The 24603-nt window shown below is 38.6% G+C and overlaps 4 protein-coding genes across 4 annotated transcripts in view; 1 reads left to right on the top strand and 3 right to left on the bottom strand.

Moving 5' to 3' along the window:
• The window catches only part of akap9 (A kinase (PRKA) anchor protein 9), an 85677-nt gene extending 83213 nt beyond the window's left edge, over positions 1–2464 (top strand). Inside the window, exons 54-55 of the mRNA XM_042506209.1 lie at positions 262–392; positions 1932–2464. Coding sequence (XP_042362143.1) covers positions 262–392; positions 1932–1975 — 175 coding nt within the window. The 3' untranslated portion in view covers positions 1976–2464. The remainder of the gene's footprint in view (positions 1–261; positions 393–1931) is intronic.
• Positions 2465–2551: 87 nt separating this feature from the next.
• LOC121957574 (lanosterol 14-alpha demethylase) lies at positions 2552–9947 on the bottom strand. Its single transcript, XM_042506208.1, has 10 exons — positions 9635–9947; positions 9441–9539; positions 8122–8298; positions 7844–7970; positions 7247–7421; positions 6931–7050; positions 6260–6455; positions 5506–5601; positions 5220–5388; positions 2552–4664 (listed from the first exon to the last, which is right to left on the bottom strand). Exons 1-10 carry the CDS (start codon positions 9794–9796, stop codon positions 4486–4488), a joined length of 1500 nt encoding a protein of 499 aa, XP_042362142.1. The 5' UTR covers positions 9797–9947; the 3' UTR covers positions 2552–4485.
• A 970-nt stretch (positions 9948–10917) lies between these two features.
• Positions 10918–19222, bottom strand: krit1 (KRIT1 ankyrin repeat containing). The gene is made up of 17 exons (XM_042507183.1): positions 18978–19222; positions 17559–17728; positions 17032–17188; positions 16720–16812; positions 16497–16626; positions 16173–16416; positions 15886–16001; positions 14848–14991; positions 14592–14748; positions 13951–14058; positions 13631–13787; positions 13218–13369; positions 12947–13113; positions 12737–12824; positions 12441–12647; positions 11449–11565; positions 10918–11253 (listed from the first exon to the last, which is right to left on the bottom strand). Exons 2-17 carry the CDS (start codon positions 17658–17660, stop codon positions 11164–11166), a joined length of 2229 nt encoding a protein of 742 aa, XP_042363117.1. The 5' UTR covers positions 17661–17728; positions 18978–19222; the 3' UTR covers positions 10918–11163.
• A 1599-nt stretch (positions 19223–20821) lies between these two features.
• rpz2 (rapunzel 2) lies at positions 20822–24237 on the bottom strand. Its single transcript, XM_042507006.1, has 2 exons — positions 24133–24237; positions 20822–21833 (listed from the first exon to the last, which is right to left on the bottom strand). Exon 2 carries the CDS (start codon positions 21778–21780, stop codon positions 21094–21096), a length of 687 nt encoding a protein of 228 aa, XP_042362940.1. The 5' UTR covers positions 21781–21833; positions 24133–24237; the 3' UTR covers positions 20822–21093.
• Positions 24238–24603: the final 366 nt, after the last annotated feature.

Below are 24603 nucleotides of genomic sequence, written 5' to 3'. Positions count from 1 at the left end.
GAGAAAGAGGGGACAAGATGCAGCAAAGGGAGAGTCAAGGGGGAGTCAAACCTGAGGCCGCTGCGGCAAAGACGCTGCCTTCATTCATGAGTTGCCTGCTTTCTCCACTCAGCCACCGAACGCCTCATATTTTCTTTATTTTTGAAGAGAATTCTTTAAACTAAAGTCCAACCCAAGCCAGCATTTATATATGTTTCTTTTGTCATATTGTGTCAACACTGTAACTAAAAAGTTGATATCTGCTGTGTTTGTGCTGTAAAGGTTTCACGTGGCCGGAGACCACGGAGCTCTAACCTGTTCACACCTGCAGAACTACGACCCCGACCGAGCGCTCACCGACTACATCTCCAGACTGGAAGCACTGCAGAGGAGGCTGGGGAGTGTGACATCAGGTAACACATACTAATCATACACAATTTATTCTGTATAATAGGATTGGAACTGCCAATTGCCAAAAAAAGCAAAAATGTTTTTTTCAAATAAAAAATTTGAATTTTTTGCTTTCCCACCATCCATAATTAGTTTGCATTTTTCCATCTCTGTGCATTGAAAGCCTAGAAGAGTTTACATTAGCAGCAACTCAGCTATTGAGAGTTTTTGTTTGCACGCTTTTGGGTTTTTTCACAGAAGAATTTGAAGCTTTTGCAACAAAAAAAAAATGTAATTCTCAAAGCAGCAGCAAAAGGTGAAATGCATCCCTAACTGCGCTGCTGAGCAGATTGCCGGCGCTCCTGTGTTATTTGCATTTCCCCTATTTGCAAAATAACCCCTTTTCAATGCAAATGAACCTTTTTGCAAGAACAGTCCAACACACATAGAACTACAGGCTACACAGTCACACAGAGTTACTGTGAAATTATTAGTGTCCTCAGACAGTTTGTGGTAACTGAAGCATACTGACAGACTGGGATATTAAATCCCAAATATGGTTTCTCTCTGTCACATGAAAGTTTTAAGGGATGTCTCTGAACCTCGTCGGTCACGATCTTTCTTTTTCTCTCTGCTATTGCTCTGCTTACTGTGATCCAGGCGCAAAAGAAACATTCATTCTTTGCCACATGGATAATTGCACTCGGCTGCAAAACTTCATGGCCGTGTTTTTGCTGTAATATCCTCAGCACGGTAATCTTTTGAATCGGACCTTGAGATTTGGCATTTGCAAGTGATTAGTAATTCATGGAGCTGCCAGCAGCTTCAATCCATTTTTAGTGAATCTGCCCGAGTGTTTTGAATATAAGTAGTTTTTTGCCACTTTTCCAGTGTAAACACACTCCATACAAACATTCAAGTGGTTCAAATCAGCAAATCACCATAAGAAGACACCGAAAACTCTGTAGATGTTTTACTGATTTGGTATATCAAGGTCATGCAATGATAGCAGGGCAGCAGGATATGAAGAGGTGAAAAAATCATATTGCAATCATTTTTGAAAGATATTGCAATTGAGATTCCAGTCCCAATTTTAGTTGGAACTGTAATTTTTGCATTTAATTTTGAACAAAAAAAATTAAAAATATATAATGACGTGGGCTTTACTGGGGTCTTTACCCAACAAGCAATTTACCTTACATCTGAAAAATGAGTTTAGGGCATGCTTTATTTATAATATATAATATATGTTGTGGCAAATTTTAGCTTAATCCAAATATTTTAGCTCCTGTGATTTGGATATTGCACTTTGTCATATTGCAATTTTGATAATACTTTAATTGTGCAGGAAAGAAAGTTTAAATCACAAAAAAATAAATTAAAAATCACAGGATGTTGTTTGAAATTGTACAACTTTGCGTAAACTATCCCTAAATTATTGAGGTGACTTAAGTTGGGCTTTGGAAATGTTTGCACAAACGTAAACTTTTATCATCTCAATATTTCCAAGTTTTCTGTTTATTTTTTCACATCAACTTTACTAACTTTGATTTTCTCTGCAGGTGCTTCTTCATATGCTCAATTGCACTTTGGCTTGAGAAGATAGACGCCGTCGAGTAACTTTGGCTTGAAGAAACTCAGTTGCCTTTTCTCGTGCTGAGCGTTCTGCTGTTTTCTATCATTCTGGTGTGGACTGTATCTTTCCATGTGGACCAAAACACATTTTTTTATTAGCGTACAACATGTTGTATCCAGGCTTTTTGTCGCCAGCACTTGAAAAACAGCGATGTTTGTAAATGAATCTGCCTCTTTGTTGTGGATGATCTACAATCATGTATATTTGTCTAATGCTAATTTAAGACCTCGTGATTAATTTATATGTTTGCGTTGAATGGGTGGAGCGTTATGTAGAGAGTGTTTGGGTTTATCGTTAAGGAGGCTGCTGCTGGATATTCTACACTACACTGTGTTTTGTTTAGGCCAGACAGACTACAGAGGACATTTGTAGAGAACGTATTTTTGTAAAGCGTAGGAGCTTTGAATTTTCTGGGTATTTTGTCAAAAACTGAAATAAAGAGGACTACATTATTTGAAAGAGATGTGTGTCTTTTTATTTTTTTTGTTTATTCACTGACTAGAAAATGATGAAGGTCGCTAACACAGTGTGGGAGCTCAGTTTTAAAAGTTCATTTATTGAAAAAGGGAATTAAACATTAACAGTTTTTTCTAAAGCAAAAATCACAAAAAGGACCAAATTAACCAAAACATGTCATATTGAGCACAATGTTTTCTGTAATAAAGAAGCCATTCACAGAGTTTGATTCAGGTCCTTGTAACCTGCTGTCTCACTAAAGACAATCGGAGCTCACTAACTAAACGAGGGGCAGCTGGAGAGTTCCTGATCAGAGCAGGTCACCTTTCAAAAGCACAACAGTCCATCTCCTCAAATCTGAGAGGATGTGGATTGCAGCATTTGTGGACACGACCCTCTTATTTGTCTTTTAGATTTGTATTTTTACATTTTGAAGACAGCGTGGCGACATCTTAAAGGTATTTACAGAAGTTGCTGATTTGCTCATATTATTACCTCCACAAAAAAAGGTTATATATTTTGGATTTGATGTGTTTGTCAGCAGGATTACAGAAAAACTATCAGCCTAATTTTTTATGAAATTTGGTGGAAGGGTGCAGCATAGGCCAAGGAAGAACCATTAGCAGTGTAAAAAATAATGACTATCCCGTGTTGGTCTGTGGACTCCCATTTTGAAGCCTCATTTTTGCCATTGCCATCTTGGTATTAAGTGACCAACTCTGGAGGAAAGGATGGAGTCGTGAAGGAGCGAGGGGGCGGATCTGACGCCTCCCAGACAGTCTGTCACTCAAAGCGACCCCGCCCTTAAATATGTGTAACTTTAAGCCTGAATAAAACTGTTAACAGGGGAGTTATGTAAAACTTCATCCCTGCACAGTTGAAATTATCTACAGAGATGAAAACTGTTTTATGTACCAGGCTGTTAGTGTGTTTATTTCTGTCGTAAAGTTGGGCGTTTTAACATGGGGGTCTATGAGGGTCTATGACTGGCTTCTGGAGCCGGCCTCAAGCAGAGAACTGCAGTTTTCAGCACTTCGGCATCAGTTTTATTTTTGAGCTTCGCTGCTTGAGAACAACCCATTAAATGTGGAGTGAATCTGTCTCAATAGGTGGATACACTAATGTTTTTCTCCTTTCTTTAACATTACAAGATAAGGCATTTGGGGAAATAAATGTAACAAAACCAAATGTAAAAGTCAGATTACTTCATGTCACATTCCAAATTAACAGAAGCACGAATCCTCATAAGAAGTCGTGTACATAAAGTCAGAGCTCTCAGGGCGGCTGTGAATACCAAATCAGGGGAGAGTTCATAGGGACTCTTCTTGTAAAAAAGGTAAACCTGAGCCCATTTGAACGCAGCATCGTTACTGAGCACTTGGAGAGAACCTTAAAATCTTCATCACCACCTGGTTTATGTGATGAGATTTGTTTTAAATTTGAACTAGAAAGAACTAGAAAATATTTCCAACTTAGAAGACCATAATAATAACAACTATATCGACATAATTTTAACAGTTTTGGAAATATTTCTCTGGACATATGTAGTGGTTTGCGCCTGCAGATTTTGCATATCATAAAGTGCCCTTCTAGTTTCTTTCTCCTGTCTCATGAAGCAAAAATTATGAAGTTCACTGCGCAACTGAATAGAAAATTAAATCCCTCTCCCACCAAAATCTGTTCTCTTCTGAATAAAACATACTGAGGCCACACGCCTTTATGCTCCATTGAGGCACTGTGTTATTGACCGTTGCTATTTTATAAGAATTCACATGGTGAATATCAGCATCTGTGAGGAAGTCAGTGTCTTAGTCACTGTCAAAAGCTAAAACAAAGTTAAGAAATCCATGTGTTACTGTTGACGTTCAGCAAAAAAAAAGGCTGAAAGAAGCACAAAAACTAAACATTTGGACATTCAGTCGTAGCAAAGTGCGTTCATCTAAATGTTCCTAAATTCAAGTCCCAGGAAGTTTCAGCTTCACTGCACACACTCAGGATGTTCGTCTCCTCTATCGTCTCTCCTCTCACTGTTTCCTCCTCTTGTATCTGATGACGGGGTTGTGAGGTGTGTGAATCATTGTTGTGTAGTTAATTGTGGGGAAATATCCGTCCACCAGGTCGAAGTCGTACATGCGCAGTAAAGTGGACCAGATGGTTTTGATCTGGACGTAAGCGAAGTTCTCCCCGATGCAGCGATGGCGGCCTGAAGAGCGGACGACAGAGGTACAGGTTTGTTTTTTGTTTTTTATAAGTAATGCAAGCATTTTTATAATTTATAATTTTATAAATATAATTTTAAGTTAATTTTGTCTGCTCAGTTTTAATGCTAAGACAATTTGAAAAAGAATTTTCATTGATTTTTTTGAAAAAATATTTTTATTTTTTTCACCTATGGTCAGTAAGTCAATCACTAAATAAAATAATTATGATAATAATAATTAAAAAATACACAAATACACCTAAAAAAAAATGTTGATGTATATACGTATTTAACCACGTTTATCACTTTAATTATGAACAAACAGAATGATGAGTGAAATACTTCAGGGAGACTGTTGTATTTTTAACAATGAACAGAAATATCAGCTTTCCATTTAAATAACCAGCAAACGTAATTCTTCTGGACAAATACACAGAAAAAAGAAAAAGCAGTTTTGGTATTGAGTTAACAAATCTTTTTTTATCAGCTTTGAGGCAAAAATAGAACCAGCTTCTTTCATACAGGAGACTGTTATTAAAAGTGACTGATTTTTCTTACCGGCTCCAAACGGCACGTAGGCAAACTTCTCTCCTGCGGCGGGGTTGTCGTTGAGGTAGCGGTCAGGGTTGAACTCCATCCTCTCGGCCCAGGTGTCGCGCAGACGGTGGTTGACAGTCGGAGAGACGCAGACCTGGTGGCCCACAGGGATGGTGTATCCTGCTGCAGTCTGAGAGAATAAAGCAGAGAAAACACAGTTTCTACATTTTGCTGAGCGATGAAAACTTTTTCTTTGCCGAACACTTAAAGAAGCATCAAAAGGACCAGACAGGCGACTTAGACTTACCTGAGGGGAGCGAGCCATCCTCATCATGGTCATGATGGGCGGGCGGAGACGCAGGGTTTCCTTCAAACAGCGCTCCAACAAGCTGAGATCTTTCAGCTGAGGACGACAGGACAATGTTAGGACTAACTCTGTCTTTATTACTCTGGAGGACAGCCCAGAGGAGCCAAGACTCACAAACAGTAGAAAATATTTGAAGCATATCTGAAATCCTCAGAAGTCTTGACTCAGTGTCAGAGTCAGAGGTTAGTGTGTTTTGATTAATGCTGCACAGTATAGTTTTTTTTTTTTTAAATCGTCATCATGATATCAACGTGTGCGACAAACAAATCACCAAAGACGGCTTTTGAGTTTTTTTAAGGTGGGAGAGCATCATTAGAAAACTGTAGTTCGTGTTCACTTCAAAGCTTAATTTGCTTTTCAAAGAATGTCTGAAATGTTTTTTTTGTTTGTTTTTTTAATGCAACAAGCAATTTGTTCTATTTTTAGCAGTATACTGAAAGCAGCAGAAATCTGAGCAAACTTAAATGCAAAAATCTGTGAGTTTTGGTGTTTTTTCTTTCGGGAAGTTTGTTTCGTATGTGCGCTTATTATATCGACTACAATCAGCGTAACTGCAGCAGCCTGGAAACTGTATAATGAGTTAAGTGTTTGTTATTGCAAACACTGAGAGTGTAATCATGAAGGAAATCACAGTTTTTAAATGTTGTGATGATTACTGCTAAAATGTGTATATCAGCACTGCCTCCAGTCTTACCTGATCAAAGCTGAGAGGTGGCAGCTCTTCTCCGCACACAGCCCTCTGCTCGGCGTAGCAGCGCTCCTGCAGAGCTTTGTCTCTGGCCAGGAAGAAACCGAGCCAGGCGCTGGTGGTGGAGGACGTGTGCTGACCCGCCAGCAGGAGACCAATCAGCATCCCCGCGATCTCGTTATCGTTCAGGGGTCGTCCGTCTCTGAAGGGGGAAACAGGGTCATGTTTAGAACTGATGAGGCCATTAAAGGAGAATAAAGATATTTTAATTGAGAGCTTTTTACAGACACATTTCTTCGATGGTAATTTTAGTGATGGACTCTTTAACGCTCGGATATTCCAGCTCTGACAATAACAACTGTGTCCTTACAGGTCTGATGCGTCGTCACAATGTAATGTGGTTTACCAGGTCAGGAAAAACTGATCCTGTGGTCCTCAGTAACCTCTTACTTATAGAATTAAATAAAGAATTAAGTTTAATATCACTGCTGTCATATCTGGCTTTTAGTGTTTTCTAATGACAACACTTTGATTTGAGTTTGTTAGTTGCATTATGGATCACAAGAACCTATAAAATTTGACAAACGTCTACCACCCTGCATCTTACAAAAAAAATCCAGCAGCATGAGCTTGAGTTTAACATTATTTTGTCCTCTCGGACACCGAGGCTCTCTTACTTGTACGTGGCATCGATGAGGGTCTGCAGGATGTCGTCCACTTTCTCTCCAGATTGTCTGCGTTTCTGAATCACCTTGAAGAAGATGTTCTTGATCTCTTTGTGAGCTCTGTCCCTTTTCCTAGCATAGAAAAGTGATTTTGACTCATATTAGTTAAAAGTTTATACATTTTCATTTAAGGTACAGGAGGCACCGTAAAATGTGCCTTGGTTAGTATCTGTTTTATGTATGAATGTATTTTTACTTATTTTATTATAATTGCTATCGCTCAAGTGTCTTTCCTTCTACAGATGTGTGTGTCCTCCAGAGGTCATACCTGAAGCTGGGCAGCGGCAGCCAGCCGGGCAGGAGCCAGGCAGCGTGACTGAATCCTCCGTCCAGGTCTGCGTACAGCTGGGCCACTCGCTCATTCAGCATGCCGCGGATCTCTTGGCCATGAAGGCAGCTGCTGGCCGTCAGGATGATCAGCTCAGACAGAGCCTCAAACAGGTCTGAAACCAGCCGAAAGTTCATTTAGCAGGAAACAGAAATAGCAACAATCAAAAGGGTCGAATGAACAAACAGTATATGTCCTCACAGACCTGACAGTCCTTGTACATATTTATTTCTATTTATTTTTTAGTTGTTTATAAGTGAATTTATAGTGATGGAAGATGTCTGTTAATGGCAAAAATGACACTAAAAAAGTGATAGTAATCAGTTACGACTGAATATTTTTGTGAGGTTAATTATTATAATTGTGTCATTTTTCAATTAATATGAGGCTGCACGTCACAGTAAAATGATGAAAACTAGAGCCATGTAAATGACTTTATATACTGCACAAAACTTTGGGTTAAAAGTTTGATTAAAAGTGAAATCTGTCACTTTCTAATACTCATGATTAAATATAGTTATTTGTGCAGTATCTTACTTTTCTCCCCGCTGTCTCCCCATCTCTGAAAATACTCTATGGTCTCTGCTTCAATGACTTTCACGTGTTCCTTAAAACGAGCAATGTTCAGTCCGGTCTTCAGCATTTTCTTTTGTTCCAGAAAGATCTGCAACATATGAAAGAGAGCATGTATTACACCTGCAGTATACAGTGATACCTGCTGCAGTATTTATTAACTTGCTTGCATTTTTTCTCTCTTTCACTGATTTGACTCTTTTTTTCTAAGATTTGTGACGTCGCAGTGAAGGTGGACTCACGGGGTTCGGTACATCATAGGCCACTCCTTTGCCAAACACCGGGGTGGTCAGTCTGGAGTAGACGTCCTCGGCGTTCAGGTCCTCGTTTTTGCTGTTGAACATCAGTGTTGCAGCTTCGCTGCCCAGCAGGTAGGTGAACGTGCTCCCCACCATGGTGAAACTGAACACGGGGCCGTACTGTGGTGGACAGCAGAGACACAGGGGTTAAAAAAGAGCCGGTGAGTCGGGATTAAATAAATCTGACGGGTTGCACAACAATTAACCTAATTCGTCTGCTAATGTTTGCTTTTTGTTTGTAAATTACTGGATAATGGAGCTGCAATCATTAATCCGTGAGCTGTCAACTATTAAAATCTTTGCCAACTAATTTGTACTTTATAAGCATTTTTTTTAACCATTTGCTGAAATTTTATAGACCAAACGACTTATCGATTAATCAAGAAAATAGTCAACAGATTTATCGAAAATGAAAATAATGGTGCGTTAAAGCCCTTTTGGAAAATTTCTCATTTTCTGGCTTTTAAAACTTAATCAAATTAATATTAATTTTGTGTTCTTTGTTGGTCATAAACCATGTGCATACCTGTGTTACACGTAGACATTGTGACATTTTTAGGCTTCGAGTTGAAAAAAGTTGAACAAGGTGGAAAGGTCAGGTGTGTACGTGTGCAAATCACTTTGCGTGAGAAGTTAAATAAGAAATCTTTTTTTTTCTTTGCACAGGTGCAAACCGCAACATAGGACTGCAACTAACATACATTTTCTATTACCAATTAACTTTTTTATTTTTTTCTTCATAAGCTGATGAGTCATTTGTCTATATGAATGGTGGAAAAAATGGTTACAGCATAGAATCCCATTTTTTGTGTAGAATAACAAAATGAATTGCTTTTTCAATTTACTTGATTCAGAATGCTGCATTTAAAATTTATTATTTACTTTATCTTTATGCATCTCTTAATAGATAAAACAGCAGTTTTCCTTTGGAGGCATAATTTACAATTGCAATACTTATTTTTATCACGATTTTTTTTAAACGATTTTTTTTTTTTAAAATCGCAATAATATTGCATCGTTGGGCACCACAAGTCTATATATTATTTAAAACATATAATTTCCTCAAGTCCATTTTGAAATATTCAAATATCTTGTTCGTCTCACCAACAGTCCAGAACCTAAAGATATTTAGTATTATTACAGAAAAAACAGCTAATATTCTCATTTTAAAAGCTGGAACAGTGACTTTTTTATCCCATCAAAACAGTTGCAGGTGAATAAACACACAATAATCAAAGTTTTAGTCCTACTTTAACACTTACTTTTTCATAAGCATTTTCAAGAAATTCAATGGGGCTTTTCCCAAATGCAATGGCATGACCCAGGAAGGGGATGCTGGAGGGAATGAAAGGTGGATATTTCTGCAAAAACAAACAGGATAACAGTGAATATAAACACACTTAAAGAGCATTCAACAGCAATATTTGGCATTGAATTTTGTGTGTGTATAACTCACCAGATCTTTGTCGGGGGACTGTTTGAGCAGCAGTTTGGAGATGTATCCCAGAGTGAGGGTGATGACAGAAGCAGCCAGCACCACGGAGGTCAGGTTCTCGTTCATTTTCCCAAAAGTGTCCCCGAGCAGTCTGGTGCTCATTTGATACAGGTGAACAGACATTTTTAACCCCCTCCGCGAGATCCAAACACCAACAAATACCTGGAAGAAATTCGCTTTGTGATAGTGAAGATAAATGTCCACTTATCCACAGTTTCCAGGGCTGATAAGTGTCCACTTCATCTGATGCTCACTTCGGGACACTGTTGGTAATATCTCCCCAACGTCTCTACCTGTCAACGCTCGTCCTGCCCCCGCCTGACCAGCGGAGGCTTCCTATTGGCTGCTGACCGCGTGTCTGTCAAGCTCCCGCCGCTGTGATTGGCTGCCGGTACCTGAACCGATGTCTGGCTATATGATGTCACTCCAGCAGGGCGAACACATCGATTGTAGAGACTTTTGATGCAAATTTGATATAATAATCATTTTTCTTGGCTTTAAATCTTTTAGTTTCCCATAAAATACCTCACTGCATGGAGATAAAAAGTTTAACCAAATTTCGGCGTCGTAGACAGTTAGCGAAATATAATATGCACCGAGTCATTTATAATTTAGTGGAGATACTTACTGGCAGTTTGCAGCACACTGGCAGTGTCTTTAGCTTATTAATAAGCACGGAGTAAGCCTTCAATAATATTACCAGTTTGCAGTGTCTAACTAGAAAAACAAAAGTAACAGTTTTTCTCAAATGAGCAAAAGGTGTTTGATTTTTTTTTTTTTTTTTTTTTTTTTTCAATGTTGTTAGCAGGGGCGCACAGATAATGAGCCCCTGGGCAAAGATATGCAAAAGCCCCCCTACCACCACCACTCCTACAGAGGAGCAAGACACAGATTTTATAGTTGTTTAGCCTCTTTTTGTGTCATTTTGCATCTCTTTTTAGTTGTAATGCATCTTTTTGTGGTTTTGTGTGTCCTTGTAGCTGTTTTGTCTCTGTAATAGTTTTGTGTCACTCTGCAGGGAAAAAAGAGAACCTCTGTTCTGTATCACCTAAAATCACTTTCTAAAAGTGATTTCTTTGTAGTGCTAATATCCAAATCTCATTATTTTTACTTCCCTCAGGTTACAGCTATTTTGCTCAACAGTTCATTATATTCTCTATCAGCCTAATATTCCATAAGATTAATCACTCTAAAATTAAGTGTTTATTCATTATTCAAAAAAACATAATATGGTTCAGACAACATACAACCTCCCTTTTCATCAGTTTATTAAAACAAAACATTAAATAAACATATTTACATGCGCTCAAAATATATGACTCGTCAAAATGTGAAGTTGTGAAAGATATCAGTAAGCATAATATACAAAATGAGGTGTTTGGGGAGAGGATGACTCCGCTCTTCATCCAGGGTTATTGCAGTCAAATGAGTCAGTAAGAAAAACCTGCTTTGAGATTCATGGCAGCTGGGGTGGTTCCCTAAACCGTTTTTCAGCCGTAAGCATATTTGTCCGTTACACTTTTGTCATTTGGTGTCATCTGTCCACTCAGCTTCATCAAAAGTTTCACAATAAGGCCCGCCTGTAAAAAAAAAAATATTGAAGAGTGAGACAGTTAGTATGTTTTAACTTAATGTGAATATTTTTTAAACTCGATTTGTCATCAAATTCACTCGACTGTTTTCTCTGTAACTGACGTTTAAAATTCTACTCTACCAAAATATAAATTACATGTTGGACCATTTAAATAGTTTTGGAAACATCTTGAAGCAGTTACCTGTTTTGTGTGCACAATGAAGTTCATTTTATTGTCACCACTGTGTATCTGGAAGTACTGATCAGCGTGTCCAAGCTGCCACATGAATGTGCTGTACTCTAAACTGATGAGAAGGACCTGAAAATGCAAAAGTTTAACAAATTATCACACAGAGCGTGCAAGTAGGAGAACATCATAACAGATGTTCAATTACAACACCAAGGAGGAAAAAAATACTTTATTTTTAAATATACTAAACCAAGTTTGGGAGTTTAAATTGTTCCAATTGGGAAAAATAGCCATTAACAAAATATCACATGCCAAAATGACATTTCTGTTATCAAAAATTCACCCCTTTGTAAATTAACACTCCACACTAAGCTCAGTTTAAGTTCAATCAGGGAGATTTTCTTTTATGCTTCACTCATCCACAATTTTCTCTTTATGTCACTCCCTCTGCTTCCTCCAAACAGCTGATTATAATAATTGGTTCTTCCCATTAGCAATCATCATAAATTAATACTCTTCTGACTCAGAATGAGTCTCTCCTTCATAAAAGATGTTAAAGCAAAATCCCATTTTTGAAAATAAATAAATAAATCATCTTATACCACATGTTATGACAGCATCATATTCATCAGTGGTGGCTAATCTCATCTCTCTCTCTAAAAAAATAATAATTTTAACTGAAATGAAATCATTAAGCAGGACTCATCAGATGTTTTTGTGCATTATTCTACACATTTTCCAAAAAATTCAGCCTGACATACCTAGTGCTTAGGAAACTTTTGGGATCTTTGCTAGTATTTAAAATTAAGTTATGTGGGTTTGAACATTTTTTGTTTCCCAGCGTGACTTTTCACTAAGTGAATCATCAACGTATCTGAGGATTAAGTGGAGAGCGGTATATACCGTTTTCACTTCCTACAAAAATGCCTAGCGAGCAGCTTGCAGGTAAAATCTGGAGCAGGAAACATCTGCAGTTTAAAACATATGATAAGAGATGGCGATACCTTGGTTTCCATATTCATGAGGTGCAGGCCCTTTGTGTTGACCCCAACGTAGACACGGATGACTTTGTGGTTGCTGGCGCTGGCCTTGGTGTAGACCTGTCCCGTGAAGAAGGCCGCTCCGTAGGTCGGGATGTCCCAGCAGTTCTGCAGGAAGAGTCGCTGCAGGTGGTGCATCTCTTTGCTAACACCCTCGCTGGTGCTCAGGGCCTGTCAGAGAGCGAGGGAACAGCCTGCCAGTGAAGACAGCAGCTGGATTTCTTTTAAAGACTGATTATTATGAAAACCTAAAAGCATACTTTGTATTCATGCAGAATCCTGTTGGTCCAGTGGTACGCTTTGCTTTTCACTTTGGATATCGGCACGATTGATTTCAAGTTTTCCTCACTGTTGAAAACAGAACAGAGAAATACAGCTTTTTACTTCTACAACTCCAGCAGAATTCAACTTAACTTGAAATAGAGATCAGTGCAATGTGTTTTTTTTTATTAATAATAAATGCGTTTTACTTGAGGAACCCTTGCTTGTGCTTCTTGCTCTCATAGCTGCCGTAGATGATCTGCAGGAGGAGGCTGGCCAGTGTGATCAGCTTGCTGTCCGGAGCAGGAAAGAAGCCCTTCAAGAGGCAGTGACGGGCCTCGTCGAACAGAATGAGGATGGCGAGAGGATCCTCCACCTGGGACAAAACAGTGAGTCAAGTGAGAAGTATAACCTCTCACATTTCACATAATGTTAAAAATAAGCAGTTTTTTTTTTTTTGCACAGCACAAAGTTAGCTACCTTTTTCTCAATTTCAAGAGGCAGCCGGACATCCCTGCGAAGGAAGAGCTGAGGAGTTTCCCTTTGAGGGTCCAGCACCGTCAGGTCCGTCACAATCTCGGTCCAGATCCGTAGGTGCTGCAGGGGCTTGTGGTACGGCTTCAACTGCAGGTCTGACACACAAAATGCACTACAATGCATTACACCAGTGCACACTTACTATGCACATAACGTTGAGAAAAACTGAAGTTGCAAGATACATAGATTGTTAGTACAGTCTGAATCAAACAAGAAATACAAATTTGATCAAACTTTTAAGATATAAAATAAGTTTGATAACATGTCTCTCCTCGTGGTGTTTGGTCACAGTTGGTTTTACAATCACAGGATGAATTTAAGTGTGATTTCATCACGTATCGTGTGAGTGAACTCACGGAGGTTCTCGGAGCAGATCCAGATGGTGAAGTACTGCTGGGTGTCTTGTGAAAGACGCATGCCCTCCATGATCTGCTGCACTGTGGTGTTGTTGCCGTGCTTCAGCTCCACAGAGCGATACGAGCCGTCCATGCGGTAGATACGCACCTTCTCATACTGTGGAACACACAAACATATCAGAAAGGAAAGCCAAGTGAAAAAGCTTTGTCCTTTCTTCTTTAAAAAAAATACAATTATTTTAGGAGAAAATCAAAAACTTGATATCTCTACTTGCAACTACAACCACAATAATTCGATTCGAGTCTGACGCGTGACTCACAGGTTTGCTGCTGGTTTGCTGCAGAAGCTTCACCGTCTCCTCCCATTCGTTCTGTTTGTTCTCCTCACACACCTGCAGAGGTGATCTCTTCTGCTGGTCTTCTATGTGCTGTTAATGGGAAAGACTGTCAGCATTTACTGGTTTTTGTCTTCCACTACAATTGTATTGTAAGGTGGAATATAGTGCATCATCATGCATTAATGCTTTGTTGAAAACTAACAAGAAAAAGAAATTACAACATGTGTCAAATATCAGATTTACAACATTATCAATCAGTATTGCAATATATCAGTAAACACAGTTATTGATGTTTATTGTATCAGTATTGACAGATGGACTCCTGTTTATCATGTTTATGTTTTGTAAATTATAATTAGTTAGTGAAAGTCACAATGTTATAACTTTTTCTACAACTCTACGATAGATAAAACTTTTTTTAACACTTTACTGATACTGCAAATCAAAAATCTATACAATTATATATATATATTTGTTCCTAATGGAAAGTTGTGCGTGTAGCTGCAGGAGTGACATCAATAAGATATTAAAATCAAAATAGCCATTAAAACATCCACTGCAGCTTTAGGAAAAAACGAAGAGCAAAAAAACGCCAAATGTTTAGACAACGTCAAGTTTCATACCCGGTCGATCTCTGGGTGCTGCAGCAGGAGCTGCACGATCTCCGCGTGGCCTCCTCTGGCTGCAAAGTGCAGAGGGGAGCTCAGCTGGCCGTTCAGCAAGTTTGGGTTACAGTTCCCTTTCTCCAGTAACAGCTTGGTCGCCTCGACTTTGCCGTGCCTGGATGGAACCAAACCAAATTTAACAACAACTCATCGTTAACAGGACAAAGAAAAATACTTCTGATTTTCTCAGCTGTGAGGTGAGCGTCAGACTCACCAGCAGGCGTAGTGAATGGGAGCCCAGTGGTCGCTGTCCAGCTGCTTCACTGAGAAGCCGCTGTCCAGGAGCTTGGACAGCAGCTCCGTGTCTCCTTCACAGGCACTGCGGTGAAGTGGGAAGTCCTCCACCCACTGACGCTCCCTGCAAAGAATTTTATTAACATTGTTTTGAAGGCGTTCCTTTTTTTAGACTGCATGATGTAAAGTGGAAAACAAAAGGAGAGAGGTGTCAGGAAAAGGTCACAAACGGATATGACCAAACCTGTGAAACAAAGAGGGGCAGAGACAGAAGACATGAGATGAGAAAAACAATGACTATGTTAACATGCACAAAATATTCAGCTTTCTTTGCCCTTATTCCGTAAAAAAAAATAATATTCCCACTGAGCCGTTTACAGGTCTAATGCAGATTAATATTCCACTAATTATTCTACTAATATTCCTGTTTACATGCAGCAATGTAGACTTCAATTAATGTGCCTTCACATGTTGTTTATCATGTCAAACTATAGAAACGTGGAACTGATGGAGTAGCTTGTGCCATATTGGTTTTTTGCATCAAAATAGCATTTTTTCAGTTTTCCACCTGTGGCAGACTTGTTCGAACATGCGAACGCAGCCTCCCTCTTTCATTCATTGCGATATCTGTCTTATATCCAAGTTTTTCATGATGTTTAAAAGAAACTGTTTTTTTCCGTCCGACCAGAAATGTGTGCTTTTTTCTTTAGGGGGGCAAGCATCTCTACTCCAGCCTTGTAACCAGTTGGCGAGTTGGTTTGTGTACAACGTGTCCATGACAACACGCAGAGCTGACCGTAAACAGTCCCAAACTGCGATCAAAACCCCAATTTGAGGTGCATATTCTGATGTGCTGTATTCATGTCCAAATAATGCTCTTAAAGCCCAAATAATACAAGAATATTCCAGCAGAAAATGCTATTTACATGATCACATCCAGTTCAGATTATTGTCATATTTGGAATAATAGTTTGCATGTGAACGTAATCAATGTGGCTCATGTAGGAATAACTCTTACTTGTCTTCTGCCACACAATTAGGACCATGTTGCCACTTCTCCCTCTTTGGGATCTGAATCTTGGAGTAGTCGGGTGCTCCGAGCCCAAAGTACGGGTTGATGATAACTTTGTCCACCTGCAAAAAAAGGCCAAATGAGCAGGAAAGACAAAGGTAGGGTGAGTTATGTCCCAGTGCCAAAAGAATCACATTTTCCAAGTTCAAACATCTTCCTTGCAATACACAAAAATGTCTATTCACCATCTATTTTTAAAAAAGTATCTTCTGGTGCTGAAAAAAGAGACTCACTCGGTTGGTGTACTGCAGATCAGAGCCGTAGAGCGGGTTGAGGATGCACATGTCTGCCTTCTCCAGGGACATCATCTTGCTCTTGATCTCCAGAGCAGTGTAGCCCATGTGGAGCCCCTCGTCGCTCAGTTTGCCCTCGCTGCCGTAGGCCGGGTTGCTGACGTTTGTCTTCACCCGCTCAACGGGTGCTGGTCTGAACAGAGCGGGGATGGCGTGAGGGACGGTGTGCTGCTCTGCTAACCATCTGCGGAGACCAAAGAGACAACAGCTCAGTTTCCCTGAAAGCCTCACTCAAGAAGGTTTTGTTTTCATATATGTTCTCACTTGTCTAAAACCAAAAGCATCTTTGAGGTGATGGGGCAGAAGTGAGCGCTGGTCTCGCTGCACACCCGCATGATGTCCTGGAAGCAGTAGAAGCTCGGGCTCCCAGCGCTGTAGACCGGCTTACTGTTGTCTGTTAAGAGTGATTTATTAATGTTTATATCATTTTTACAATATCTGAAGCATCAATTTAGTGAGTGAGACAGATTTTTTGTTTCTTGCTCACCTTTAACACTGACTGGCACGACAAAAAGTGAAGCCTCTTTTCCTTCATTGTCTCCATCGAGGGGGAACTTCTTTATATGCACCACACGCTTTCCTGCAACCGAAAATTGTATTCAGATCTGTGGCTCCAAATCTTAGTGGTTAACTCAAAGACATGCAGCCTGCAGCCTGTCACAAGGAGTCATGGCTATTCCTTCACTTTGAAGAGTCACAAGGCAAAAACACTGAGAGTCACTGTTTCAAATGAAAGTCAGCAGTGGTGATACTATATGCACATCTTAAATTGGAAATGTCAAAAATCTCCCGCACTCACCTATGAAGCCTTGGTTGTTGGATATCGGTCTGATTGTCTCGTCAACATAGTCCAATATGGATTTGGATTTGTCTCCTGATGCTTGGATCTTTGTTGCCAGGAGGACTTTCTTTCTTTTTTTCTCCTTCCCCTCCAAAGGCACTTCGATCAGCAGGATCTTAACAGGAACACGAAGAAGCATTAAAACTGAGTACTACTATATGGTATACTGGATTGAATAGATAGTTAAGTGAACACCTGTTTGACGTTATTGGTTGTTGTAGATATTCTTTATTTCACTGTATGTGTTTAGAAAATGATTTATTGGAAATTGGTAATTGTTGGTTGATAGGTCTGAATTGATGTTGGTAGAATAAAAAATTCTGCTTATTGTCTGGTAACTATTAAAGCACATTAATGTATTAAGGTTCAACTTGATGAGTGTATATCTCTCAGAAAAAGATTAGCGCCGTCTATATATTCTAACACTTTTTTTACATAGATGTTGAGACGAGCAGGCGATCTGCTGTCAGACTCAGCACATTTACCTCATAGGCTTTGGCTCTGTACTCCTTTGAGCTCAGGCTGACTTGATTTTTTGGGCGAATGACAGCAACAAACACATCCTCGAGGCTGTCCTCGTTGCCCATACTGCTGACTCTTTCTCAGTCCCGACAAAATGCTCTGCACAAGGGCCAAATGCTGTGGAGAGGCATTCCTGAAACACAAAATCACATGGTTGAGATTAATAACTTCATATAACATCTTACTGACACAAAAACTCCAAATAACCTTACTCAGTAACTACATACTGGAAATGCCTTTTGGTGCTTTATACAATTACAATTTATACGATTACGATTAAATTGGTGACATAAATTGTATTTACAACTATTTAAGTTGTATTTCAAGCAAAAAAAGAAAGTCAAACATTCTCTAATTTCAGCTTCTCAAAGTCAATGCTTTTTTCCATCTTGACATTTTATAGGAATATATGTTAATTTATTGACGCAATCATTTTATTTTATTTAAATTTTATCAGGGAGGTCATACATAGTCAAGGATTCCAAAGATACGTGGCTACATAAATCACTGGACATATAAATACATGATGAATACATAATGACATAAACATCGCTCATATAAATGTACCAATCAATGTCTCAGCAAAGCTTTTCTGTAATCTATTGCTCTCCCTGTCATTTTACTTTAAAAAACTATAACCATCATAATAAATGATAAAACGATGTCACACTCACTCATTTACAATAATTAATGTTTTAATCAGTAATTAAAACTATTGTTGCTAGAAACCCCAGTCTAAACTTAGACTCATATTGGCCAAATAGGTTTTTAAAAAAAATTTGCTTGTGGAAATTGCACAGCTTAGATGTAATACAGCTTTAAAGAACCAGAACAGTCAACATTTGAGGTTCATATGATTGTGATACTTTATAAATATAAAACGTCGTATTAGTACTTTTTATGCAAAAACACAAGCAAGTCTGATTTTTGATATTGTAAAGTAAATTCACCTGTGATGCCTTAAAACACATCATGTTATAGAGGCTCATAACAACTATTACCATGCCTTATGAGTGTGTTATAGTAACAATAAAATGATAATCTGCAGTACAGTACAGGCTGCAGGTTTTTACCACTCTTCGAAGTCATAGTTCCTAATAACAATAAATAAACGATAATAACAGTTCAGAAATTAACTTGTTGAGTTCAGAGGAAGGTGACGCCCCGGAAACCAAACTCTGTAGTCTTTAAACAGTTATTAAACAAAGGATAGTGTAATGCTGCATTTAGACGACACCCCATCCAGCTGGATGAAACCATTGCTGATACATTTCATCGTCCACAACGAACAGGATCAACTTTTTGGACTGAATCAGCAGCTGTAGCCGGGATGCTACACTCCCCATCACCGCTTTTCCGCTCGCTGAGCAGCTGAAACTTACCGAAAGCGACGTGAGTTTTTCCTCAAACAGACCAAAACACAGCCTCTCCCAGCTCTCAGTGAATTTCAGCAGCTTAAATTTAACATTTCGGCAGCCGGGAGACTGCTCCAGGTAAACTTGCAGAGCAGATATTTGTGTTGAAGTAACGCCAGTGGTAGGCCTGTGAGTTTGGGGCAGGGCTGCAGACACAAACAGAGGAATCGCGTTACGTTTCATGACAGCAGCTCCGGTCCCGACAACAGAGGACTCTGGCGGTGAGGGGGACTCAGTGCGGCGGGTAAAAGTCACAAATGCTCCGAATCTAATTGCCAAATTGCCTCAAAATAATATATTACAACATCTGTTATAAAAAACAAATGTTAATAACTTGTTTCGCGAAATTTAATTTTTAAATATGGATATTATCGAGGGATATTTTTGGTAAGAGTGATTTCGTTTTTGCTCTTTATTGACACCATTGTTAAATATGAAGCTTTTACAGCAAACATATAGCATATAAGGTACATACAGCTGGTTAGCTTAGTTGTTCAGCTGAACTAAGCTAACAAGCTGCTAGTTATGATGTTTAGCTTCATATTTAACAGACAGTGATGTCAATAAAAACTAAAATAAATCTCTCTCACACATTAAATTGTCCATGTAATTATAGCCATCTTTTTAAAACACGTTTTACAAAACAGTTTATTACTTATTTTTTTGTAATATTATTTAAAGGAAATTAAGAGTTACAGCTAGCAGATGGTTAGCTTAGTTCAGCTAATTTAAGCTAGGTGTAACAATTAGCCTTATATTTAACAGAGAGTCCTGTTAAGAAGAGGAAAAATAAATCACTCTCCCCAGAAATGATTGTTATTATATCAGTTTTTCTAAAATACATTTGACAGTATAGGTTATTATTTACTATTTGCATAATTAAATATTTTAAAGGACTTTAGAGCTGTTACAGTTAGCAGTTGGTTAGCTTCGTTCAGCAGTTAAACTAAGCTAACCACAAGTTAAGAGTTAGCTGGCTGTATGAGCTAACTTCATATGTAACAGAGTGGAAAAAAAGGGAAAAATAAATCACTGTTACCAAATATATCCATGTATTATATAAGTCTTTCTATGATATATATTATACAACAGGTTTTTGTTTTAATTTAATATTTTCAGGGGGTTTTGAAGTGTTACAGCTAGTAGCTGGTTAGCTTAGTTTAGCTGCTAAACTGAGCTAATTAGGTGCTAGTTGTAACCATAGACAATATATAAAGATATGTATATATATATATACACACACAGTCTATGGTAGTAACAGATATTGGTGTCAATATAGAGGAACAACAAAACTTGCTTGCCAGAATGTCCTTTTAATTATGTTATTATTATATATCTTTTTACAGAAATGTTTAATTGTAGTTGAGCTAAGTTAATTTATTTTAAGTTTAATTTATTTATCACTAAAGCAGCATCTTAACCTACACTGTTTATTTAAAATGTCTTTACATGTTAACAGACACCATAAGAGCTGTTGTTTTGTTCTGGCATCTTGCAAACTGGTTAATATTCTACAATCAATGGAAGAAATGGAATTAAATAGTTTGATAGCAAGTTTTTTTGAGATCAAGTTTATTGTTTATCAGGTATCATGAAAGCAGTTTCTTTTTTATGCATAGTGAACAGAAGTATTAAGAGATGTTTTCTTTAGAAGATGTGTGTGTTTAATTAATCCATTGTAAAGTCAGAGCTATTCCCTACAGATTTTACCAGGTGGTACATATTGACTTTTTATGTTGGTTTTATGGGGTTTTTTTATGGATTTAGTGTAGATGACATGGATTTCACAAATATACAACTTCATCAACAAATAATATGTACATTTTAATTGAAGAGATTGTATAAAAGTTCAGCATATTGGCATGTCACACAAAGCAAATGAAACATATAGTGGTCTCTTTGAAACAAAAAATAACATACAATGTCGATACAATAACTGCAGTATAATGTGCCCAAGTGCACAAATGAAAACATGGCTTTGGTTTCATTAAGATATATATTATAACATATTTTGTCTTTTAGCATTGTTCCCCAGTTGAGACTACAGATTGTTCCCCGATGTCCTCTCCCTCCTGGTCCAAATTTAGGACGAGGTGTCTTTGCACTGACGGAGCACCTCCTGCATCTTCCTCTGGATTTCCTCCACCCTCTTGGCCCACTTCTCCCGCACCTCGTCTTCGTCATCCTCTGTCACAGCTGTGTAGGCCATGAGGGCGATGAGGCCCATATGGAACAGATGGGTGATGTGTGAACAGCGGCGCTCCATGATCTCACGGTTGCCCTGGCAGTTGTCCAGATACACCTTCAGCAGGGGTTTCCCGAACAGCAGGTTGGTACCCATCACACCCCGGTAGTACACATCCAGGCTCATGTCACTCTTGTCTCTCTCATAAATCTTCTCAAAGGTCTCCATGTAGCACTGGGTGTTGTCTGGGTCTTTCTTCACCTGCGCCACCATATTGTTGAAGGCAGCGTACTGGTGCTTGATGTACTCCTCGTACTTGCCATAGGTTTCGTTCACCTCGTCGATGCGGATCTTCCTCAGGCATTGGTGGTTCTTTTCAGAGATGCTCTCCAGTTTGGTGTGGAGCTCCTGGAAGTCCTTGTCTAGAACGTGGCCCTCCTCCTTGATCAGGCCCTTGCGAGCTACCCCAACGAGGGAGGAGACTATGCCGAAGATGGGGTCGATGGAGGAGGCGAAGGAGGACACCTTCTCCACGCAGCACAGCACCTTGGCTGCAGTTTTCCTGATCTTTTCTGCATCAGCCATCACTGCTGCTTTTCTTCTGCCACGGTAAGGTCCACACAAAGTGAGTCTGAAGGCTGGAGAGATTCAAAAAAAGCACATATTTTTATATCTGTAATATATGTAATATATCTCAAGGATATCTTTATTATCCCTGAAGGGTAATTTGTTGCACAGCCAGTAGTATAACCAACAGCCAAACAATAAATACAAATACAGTACCAAATAAAAATCATATTGAGCTTTTTAAAATGCCAATGGCAGCAGGGGAAAATGTGTTTTAGACTGTATCAGATAGAAGCAACTTGAACTCCGTGGACAGGGGTTGATTTTAGGTTGTAATGTTGGGTTACAAAAATTCATACAGGACCTCTAATGCCAATGTCAGTTTGACGTAGAATAATGACCACAGATGACATTGATATTTTGTTGGTTGTGTGTTTTTAAGTAACCAAAATCAAACATCTTTCCAAATGTGTCATGCCAATGTCATCTTGATGTAGAATAACAAAATGTATTATTAAAATATGGAGACAAAAACCCACCATCTGCAAAACATAATGTTAATGTCCATGAAATGTTAAATTATAATGTTGGACATTGAAAATATTGGCAATCTGATTTTAATTCCACCACAAGTTTTTCCAGCTGTCCCATGTAAGACTCAAGTGTTTTCTGACATTATTGATGTCCAGTGTCAGGTGGGAGTGCTTCAGGTTGATAGTAGCCAGGTATAACACTATAGCCTATGCAAAATATTCCTCAGGGACAATAAAGTATATCTTTCTTATCATTCTATACCCTAAAATCTGTTGCTATGTTTGAGGATAACTATCCCATACCAACTGACAAAAGATAATGAGAGAAATGATTCAATAAAACAGGAATAGATAATTTCACAGAGGTATTGTCAACATTAAAACTCTGAAGTTTTTGATAATAATAAATAAGCAGATGGGCTTTTCTATACACAGTGTGAAGCTTGAAGGTCAACTTTTCATCAGTTTCAGTACCAAGATATCTTTTTTGCTGCAACTTATTAGCCTAATGAATAATCACTACAGGAGATATGATTGTGAAATTGAGGGAATCCTTTGTTATCTCCTTAGTTTTGAACACACTGACGTCTTAAGAATGTCTTGCACCATAATATATCTTTAAAACTTAATCCATACTCTGCAAGGCAGAGTCATCTTCTGACCACAGTCTAAGAGCTTTACCTAAATGATTGAGCACAGACGGTCCCAAACACTGATACCTCTTGCATTACTCTACAAATTAACTTCAAGGCTGTTTCTCAAGTTGCTGGAGCTACAACCCACATGTCACCAGCTGCTGCACAAAGCCATGTTGTAGACGGTGTCATCTTACAGTGTAATGTTACTGGCAACAGGTCACAATGAGGGCTCATACTGTCTGCAGTCATACACAGCAGAGGAAGGCTGGAAGTAATGAATACGTTATTGATTAATCTGATAATGATTTCTCAATGATTAGATTAAGTCCTCAGTGTATACAATGTCTTAAAATAGTAAAGGGTGATAAGTATAACAACTTTACATTTTATTATTGCGTATTTTTTCTAATCATCAGTCTAAAACCCAAAGATATTTAGATTAATTACACAGAGAACTAGGAACACCAGACAGTCTTCCTACTTGAAACCCTGGAACCAGTTGGTTTTTGGCTTAAAAAAAAGATGATGAACAATTAATTAATAATAAAAATAGCTGCATAGAGATTTTTTTTCAATTAAAAAATTCAATTCAATTCAATTCAATTCAGTTAAAGTTAATTAATTGTTGCCGCTAAAGAGGATACATCTTTCTACTATGTATGAATTAAGCAATCAGTTAAATAATGAAGCAAGTGTGTGTTTTGGGAAATCATTTCATCACTCATTGTTTGACATAATGCACTGAAGTGCAGTATAACATATTAAAAATCTACAACTACAAGTTTTTGAGACCACAGACCCAACTGAATCAGTGGTGCATCTTTCTCATAGTTGTGACATTAATCATTCTTCTCACTGTTGTCCTGCAGGAAGAATAACAGTGGGTGTGTCTTCATAGTGACACAAGAAGGAAGAAAATAAACAAATGGTTACGTGTCGTGACCTTCGAGGTATCATCTTTATCGATTCAAATAACCCCCAATGGCTATTTCACACCTTTAATTTAAACTTGAGACATGATGCTTTGTTTGTTTTTGAGCCTGTTTCACTCATTTCCTGATTCCCAACAACACACGCACATGAATCAACCAGCTTTTACGTTCATTTCTTCAGTCCTAGCTGACTGAGATATCACACAGAGTTCAAACATCCTTTAGATTAGAGATTAGAGAGCACTGAGACGCCAGATGTTTACTCACCAGAGATAAAACTGTCGGTATCCCTCTGTCTACAGTAGCCGTCTGACTTTCCTCTCCACCATTTTCCTCCCTGTAGTTAAACAAGGACAGCCCCTTCCTGCCAAATAGGGAGCCAACACGAGGAAGTGACTCATTCATGCCCTGTACTGATTGGCTGAGGGGAGTTCCTCCAGATGCACTGCGGCTGCAGCTCCAACCACAGATGGCAACAATGACAGGGTATTCTTTTCATTGTGTTGTTTTTATTACTGGTCCCCACACCTTCTAAACCAGTATGGGTGACCAGATACCATAGAGATTACCAGTGAACAAAACTTAAAGACAATGTTACTTTATAACCAGGAAACAGGATCATTTTTATGTCTGAGTGGGATTAATAATGCTGTAAAGACTCTATTTAAATTACAGAATTTATAAACACAGCAAACTTGGACTACAAACGGAAACCAGAGCATTTCCAATACCAAAATC

Source organism: Plectropomus leopardus, chromosome 18 (assembly GCF_008729295.1).
Source record: "Plectropomus leopardus isolate mb chromosome 18, YSFRI_Pleo_2.0, whole genome shotgun sequence".
NCBI lineage: Eukaryota > Metazoa > Chordata > Actinopteri > Perciformes > Serranidae > Plectropomus > Plectropomus leopardus.
This window is presented reverse-complemented; position numbering and strand designations above follow the sequence as displayed.

Bases quoted from the DNA above. Each gene is read 5' to 3' on its own strand.
- LOC121957574 (XM_042506208.1), bottom strand. From the start codon at position 9,796: ATGTCTGTTCACCTGTATCAAATGAGCACCAGACTGCTCGGGGACACT. The intron at 9,540-9,634 runs GTGAGTTATACA...TTGTTTTTGCAG, and splicing joins AGTCCCCCGACAAAGATCTG to AAATATCCACCTTTCATTCC. The intron at 5,389-5,505 runs GTAAGTCTAAGT...TTATTCTCTCAG, and splicing joins GGATGGCTCGCTCCCCTCAG to ACTGCAGCAGGATACACCAT.
- krit1 (XM_042507183.1), bottom strand. From the start codon at position 17,660: ATGGGCAACGAGGACAGCCTCGAGGATGTGTTTGTTGCTGTCATTCGC. The intron at 17,189-17,558 runs GTAAATGTGCTG...GTTCCTGTTAAG, and splicing joins ACAGAGCCAAAGCCTATGAG to ATCCTGCTGATCGAAGTGCC. The intron at 16,627-16,719 runs GTGAGCAAGAAA...CACTCTTAACAG, and splicing joins CGTGCCAGTCAGTGTTAAAG to ACAACAGTAAGCCGGTCTAC.
- rpz2 (XM_042507006.1), bottom strand. From the start codon at position 21,780: ATGGCTGATGCAGAAAAGATCAGGAAAACTGCAGCCAAGGTGCTGTGC.